This window comes from Vipera berus, assembly GCF_964194415.1.
Source record: "Vipera berus genome assembly, chromosome: Z".
Taxonomy (NCBI): Eukaryota; Metazoa; Chordata; class Lepidosauria; order Squamata; family Viperidae; genus Vipera; species Vipera berus.
The window spans coordinates 7,083,863-7,090,737 of NC_138205.1; the positions used below are offsets into that span (position 1 = coordinate 7,083,863).

Consider the following 6,875-nt stretch of genomic DNA (forward strand, 5'->3'; position numbering starts at 1 on the left):
TAATTCCATTTATATCCCGCCTTTCTCCGAAGACTCAGGGTGGCTTACAAGCTTAGCAGTAGCCTTCATTCTATGTATATGCCTGCTTATTAGGGCTTTCACACACACCCCAAGCGGCATTATTACAAAGTCAGCTTAATTGCCCCCAACAATCTGGGTCCTCATAGATAGATCCACATATATGACTTAATTTCATATCTTCTCCTGACTCAAAAAGAAAATTGTCAAGTTACATGAGGTAAAATCCTTGGAATAATTATTTACAATGATAGATATATTAATGTTATTAAAATGTGTTTTCCTATAATAACTAATAACCTAATAAACCAAAAGAACAAACTTAGAGCAAAAATTGTATTCTTATCCACTTTCTTCATTATAAGAGAAATGTGTTTACTGATCTACTGAAACTAGAAATAACACATTTGAATTTTCCCTTTTAAAAAAGATAATTGTTAATACAAAAAAAGGTTTTCTCTGGTTTACCTAAAACCACTACGTTCTGTGAGACCTCTTTGTAAGTTGTGGGGGGAAAACATAATTTGAAAGAATTTTTCATAAATTCAGGTTTCTAAACTACAAGTAAATAAAAATGCTAAACAATCTTTTTACACCTATAAGAATATATTTAAAAGACTGTATTTGACATTTCTCAACTTAAAAACATTATCAAAAAGGTTTTTAAACATGTCTTCTTATCAGTTGATCCTTGTTGTTTAAATCAGGTCTAAAAACAATAATGTAACATTTGGGGAAAAAGATGCATCCAAGAAGCCCAGCACCAGAGGACAAAATGGAGAATATCTCCACAGCCACCATGGCTTTTCCTCTGGTGCTCAGGTAGGTTGGAACAAAGGAGACCCAGACACTGCAGAAAGCCAACATGCTGAAGGTGATGAACTTGGCTTCATTAAAGCTGTCAGGCAGTTTACGAGCCTGGAATGCCACAATGAAGCTGGCAAGCGAAAGGAGAGCCATATAGCTCAGAACACAATAAAACATAAAGACTGAGCCTTCATTGCATTGTAGAACCATTTCTTCAGTTGTTGAGTGCATGTCTAATTCTGGGAATGGGGGAGAGGTGGATAACCAAACGACACAGATGCTTGCTTGCAGTAGAGAGCAGAGCAGGACAATAGAAACAGCCAATCTTTTCCCCACCCATGTCCTTATCCGAGATCCTGGCTTGGTGGCCTTGAAGGCAAGAGAAACAAGGATGGTTTTGGCCAACACACAAGAGATGGACAATGAGAAGGTGAGACCAAATGCAGACTGTCTGAGGAGACAGGTGACTCTCCCAGGTTGTCCAATAAAAAGCAAAGAGCAGAAGAAGCAAAGGAGAAGGGAGATGAGGAGAGTGTAGGTGAGATCTCGGTTGTTGGCTTTGATGATAGGACTGTCTTTGTGCTTAATAAATATTCCCAACACCCATGTTGTAATGAGGCAAAATAACGTAGCAACAGTGGCTAAACTGAGTCCTAAAGGTTCTTCATAAGATAAGAAGCTAATTGTTTTCATGATGCATCCATCTTTCTTATGGTTTGCATATTGATCATCCGGACATTGAAAGCAAACAACAGTGTCTAAAAGGAAAAAAAATGACAAGGCAGTTTTGTAAGAAAGATTATTATTAAATTCCATATTTATTCCCTCTGATGTTTATGTCTTTGGTATAAATAATAGAATCTACAATATAAAAATGCATTTCAACATCTCTCTCTGTATATTTTGTGTGTTGTGGTATTAAGTCAAATATTGCTTTGATTATACACAAGAAAATTTCACAAACTCCATGAAAATCCATTTTATCTTGATTTGCTTTCTTATGATAAAGGAGTTCTCCAATAAAGATTCATGAATAGCTGAAGTGATATATTTTCATATTTGAAATCATATTGACTTATTGAATATTGAACAATATTCAAACTATGGTATATAAGTATAATAGTTTCACCAAATTCAAAGTGAAAGAGGAAAGAAAATTTTCAAGGAGAAAATTGTAAAACATATGCGTAATTACATATTTGAAGGAAAAACTATAGAGTAAAAGGGATTTTCTGTTTCTGTAAGAGAAGTATATATCGCTTTTTAATTTAATATCACTATTTTTGTTTTCTTTCTATGTCTCTTTTAATATTTCATTTCTTGTGTTTACCCCCATAAAGAAAATATTGGAATCAGCCTGCATTACATATAAAATACTTAGATATTACATATCCTGTCGGGCCTGGCACGCCCGACATTCAGACGGGCCGTGGGGCGACTCACCGGACTGCCAGCACCCGCGGAACGCCCAGCCGCGCCCCGAAAACCGCTGGCACCCTCGGAACGCCCCGCCAGGCCCCGCCAGCCACCGACGCCCACGGAACGCCCCGCCAGGCCCCGGAATTCACCGTCGCCGCCCACGGAGCGCTCCGCCAGGCCCCAACGCTGATTGCCGGCGTCCGCAGATTCCTGGAAGGCCAGGACGGTGCTCGGCTATTGCTCCGCCCCAGCGCCCGTCTGCCCGGCACCCGACGAGACCGCAGAGCACCTTACCTGTTCCCAGCGACCCCTGCCAATCCTCTCTTGTTTTTGGCGAGCCGCAGTGCTCCGGAGAAGACCGCCTGTTAGCTGGGAGGACGGCAGCGGCCCGCTCGTCAGCTGGGGAGGCGCGAATCGGCTCGGCAGCTCCCGGAAGTAGCCGACGAGCCGGGGAGACGTGCAGCTGCTGTGCTCGGCCGGGGAGCGATCTACCGGCCTGTAGGAACTGGGGACATATTGTGGCTGGGTGCCAGGGTGACTCTGGGGGTGGTGGAGAACCCCCACGGGATGGGGAAGGGCTCAGGGCGAGGCTTGCGGTGGAATGGGAGACTGAGGGAGAAGGTGGCAGCGCGCGAGAATCTGGGGAGAGGGGGGGTGGTATGCGCTGGGGGGTGGCTTACCGGCTGCAATGGTGGTAGGGCGGGTGCCAAAGGGTGGGGTCATGGGGGGCGTTAATTAAGAAGGGTGTGGGTGGGGTGGACTGATTAGGGGTGTGGTGAAGGGCGGTGGCTTGGCTGGCTATTTAACAGCGTTGATGATTCTGTAGAACCAACGCTGACTTCATCAGTCTTCGAGCGTTTGTTTATGGAGCTAATAAACGTGGCTTAGAAGAACCAACGCCCGTCCGACGAGTCACCAAACAAATGAAACCGGAACGGGAGTTGGTTCTTCTAAGCCACGTTTATTAGCTCCATAAACAAACGCTCGAAGACTGATGAAGTCAGCGTTGGTTCTACAGAATCATCAACGCTGTTAAATAGCCAGCCAAGCCACCGCCCTTCACCACACCCCTAATCAGTCCACCCCACCCACACCCTTCTTAATTAACGCCCCCCATGACCCCACCCTTTGGCACCCGCCCTACCACCATTGCAGCCGGTAAGCCACCCCCCAGCGCATACCACCCCCCCTCTCCCCAGATTCTCGCGCGCTGCCACCTTCTCCCTCAGTCTCCCATTCCACCGCAAGCCTCGCCCTGAGCCCTTCCCCATCCCGTGGGGGTTCTCCACCACCCCCAGAGTCACCCTGGCACCCAGCCACAATATGTCCCCAGTTCCTACAGGCCGGTAGATCGCTCCCCGGCCGAGCACAGCAGCTGCACGTCTCCCCGGCTCGTCGGCTACTTCCGGGAGCTGCCGAGCCGATTCGCGCCTCCCCAGCTGACGAGCGGGCCGCTGCCGTCCTCCCAGCTAACAGGCGGTCTTCTCCGGAGCACTGCGGCTCGCCAAAAACAAGAGAGGATTGGCAGGGGTCGCTGGGAACAGGTAAGGTGCTCTGCGGTCTCGTCGGGTGCCGGGCAGACGGGCGCTGGGGCGGAGCAATAGCCGAGCACCGTCCTGGCCTTCCAGGAATCTGCGGACGCCGGCAATCAGCGTTGGGGCCTGGCGGAGCGCTCCGTGGGCGGCGACGGTGAATTCCGGGGCCTGGCGGGGCGTTCCGTGGGCGTCGGTGGCTGGCGGGGCCTGGCGGGGCGTTCCGAGGGTGCCAGCGGTTTTCGGGGCGCGGCTGGGCGTTCCGCGGGTGCTGGCAGTCCGGTGAGTCGCCCCACGGCCCGTCTGAATGTCGGGCGTGCCAGGCCCGACATGCCGCCCCCCCTACCAAGGGTCCTCCTGCGGACGTAGAGAACATGGTTATAGAATCAGTGACCCTGCCCACACCTCCATGTCCCCCACCCCCCGGCCTGCTAGGATGGGCCCGATTTTGGAGAGACTTCTTGCGTCATATCGGCTCGTCACAGGGACTGAGTACGGCCTATCACCCCAGCACCAACGGGGCCGCAGAACGAGCCAACGCTGCCGTTGAACGGTATCTGCGAACCTACGTCTCTTTTCGGCAGACGGATTGGGTGGACCTGTTAGCGCTCGCCGAAGTGGCGTACAATAACGCCGTCCATAGTAGCACTGGCTTCTCTCCATATCGGGTGGTCACAGGTCATGAATTTGTACCCTTTGCGGAATGCCTCCAGGAGGAGGGGTCTTCGTGTGCACCGCAGGACTGGATGCGTCAGATCACGGCCGTTTGGGGGGCGGCGAAGGAAGCATTGGACCGGTCTGCCGTGGCGGCCAAAACACAGGCAGACAAGAAGCGGAAACCCTTTGTTACGCCGCGGGTCGGGGACCTAGTGTACTTGTCCACCAAGTACTTACGATTACAGGTCCCGTGCCGCAAGCTGGGACCCAAATACCTCGGGCCGTTCCGGGTGGTGCAGGTGGTGAACCCGGTGACGGTGCGACTGCGGTTGCCTAAATTCTTGGGTAAGGTCCACCCGGTGTTCCATAGCAGCCTGCTGAAACCCGCTCCAGCGGCTGCTACCGCGGCAGGGGAGGGGGGTCCAGGACCGGTTCACGCTGACCAATATGAGGTGCAAGAGGTGTTGGACTCCAGGGTGCGGAGGGGCGTTATACAGTATCTCCTTCGGTGGAAGGGGTACCCGGTGGAGGAGGCAACGTGGGTGTCACGGGAAAACGTCCATGCTCCACGGTTGGTCCGAGCTTTCCATCGGGCCCATCCTAGCAGGCCGGGGGGTGGGGGACATGGAGGTGTGGGCAGGGTCACTGATTCTATAACCATGTTCTCTACGTCCGCAGGAGGACCCTTGGTAGGGGGGGCGGCATGTCGGGCCTGGCACGCCCGACATTCAGACGGGCCGTGGGGCGACTCACCGGACTGCCAGCACCCGCGGAACGCCCAGCCGCGCCCCGAAAACCGCTGGCACCCTCGGAACGCCCCGCCAGGCCCCGCCAGCCACCGACGCCCACGGAACGCCCCGCCAGGCCCCGGAATTCACCGTCGCCGCCCACGGAGCGCTCCGCCAGGCCCCAACGCTGATTGCCGGCGTCCGCAGATTCCTGGAAGGCCAGGACGGTGCTCGGCTATTGCTCCGCCCCAGCGCCCGTCTGCCCGGCACCCGACGAGACCGCAGAGCACCTTACCTGTTCCCAGCGACCCCTGCCAATCCTCTCTTGTTTTTGGCGAGCCGCAGTGCTCCGGAGAAGACCGCCTGTTAGCTGGGAGGACGGCAGCGGCCCGCTCGTCAGCTGGGGAGGCGCGAATCGGCTCGGCAGCTCCCGGAAGTAGCCGACGAGCCGGGGAGACGTGCAGCTGCTGTGCTCGGCCGGGGAGCGATCTACCGGCCTGTAGGAACTGGGGACATATTGTGGCTGGGTGCCAGGGTGACTCTGGGGGTGGTGGAGAACCCCCACGGGATGGGGAAGGGCTCAGGGCGAGGCTTGCGGTGGAATGGGAGACTGAGGGAGAAGGTGGCAGCGCGCGAGAATCTGGGGAGAGGGGGGGTGGTATGCGCTGGGGGGTGGCTTACCGGCTGCAATGGTGGTAGGGCGGGTGCCAAAGGGTGGGGTCATGGGGGGCGTTAATTAAGAAGGGTGTGGGTGGGGTGGACTGATTAGGGGTGTGGTGAAGGGCGGTGGCTTGGCTGGCTATTTAACAGCGTTGATGATTCTGTAGAACCAACGCTGACTTCATCAGTCTTCGAGCGTTTGTTTATGGAGCTAATAAACGTGGCTTAGAAGAACCAACTCCCGTTCCGGTTTCATTTGTTTGGTGACTCGTCGGACGGGCGTTGAAATATCCAAGAGAACAACACAATGTAGAGAAAATATGAATAAATATTTCTAAAAGAAGCAAAACTGTGGACAAATGGATGGATGGATGGAAGGATGGATGGATGGATAAGTAATATCTAAACACACAAACAAACAAACAAACAAAGTGACTGAGAGGGTTGGAAACATTAAGACAAAAAGTATGGAGTGATTTAATCATATTCCACATTATGTCTGCAAGATTCTTATTATTAAGAGAAATGTCTCATTAGTTTTTCCACTCTTCTTAAGAAGTAAATATTGACTTCCGTAAATTTTAGAAATTCTCGTTTTCATTATTATATTTCAAGAGTGTCCCTATTTAATTGGTGCACATTGGAGATTTTTGGATTCCATAGTTTAATCAAAAGATATCAATTCTGAATTCCTTCCTTCCTTCCTTCCTTCCTTCCTTCCTTCCTTCCTTCCTTCTTTCCTTCCTTCCTTCCTTTATTTTTACAAATTTTATTGATTTTCTAATATTACATTCACATATTTGAAAACCAATGTGGTGGCTGAGTAGTTGTAATATATACAGATATCATTAGTACAGATTTCAGATTGCTACCATAAACATTTCCTTTCTTTTTCCCTACATATATGTTTTCTATTTGTAAATTTAAAGACAGGTTTTATCTTATCACTCACAAAGAAAATAACTTTCTTACATATATCCATAGTTTTTAGTTTACATATATTCTAGTTGTTTTAACACACAATTTTTTAGACAATCAATGACCTAATAGATTT

General features: G+C 50.7%; 1 protein-coding gene across 1 annotated transcript; it reads right to left on the bottom strand.

Annotated features, from left to right (window-relative positions):
- Positions 1-681: 681 nt before the first annotated feature.
- LOC308678558 (vomeronasal type-2 receptor 26-like) lies at positions 682-1,641 on the bottom strand (the record flags this gene model as incomplete). The annotated part of the gene is made up of 1 exon (XM_081345785.1): positions 682-1,641. The coding sequence occupies one exon, from the start codon at positions 1,639-1,641 to the stop codon at positions 682-684; it is 960 nt and encodes a 319-aa protein (XP_081201911.1).
- Positions 1,642-6,875: the final 5,234 nt, after the last annotated feature.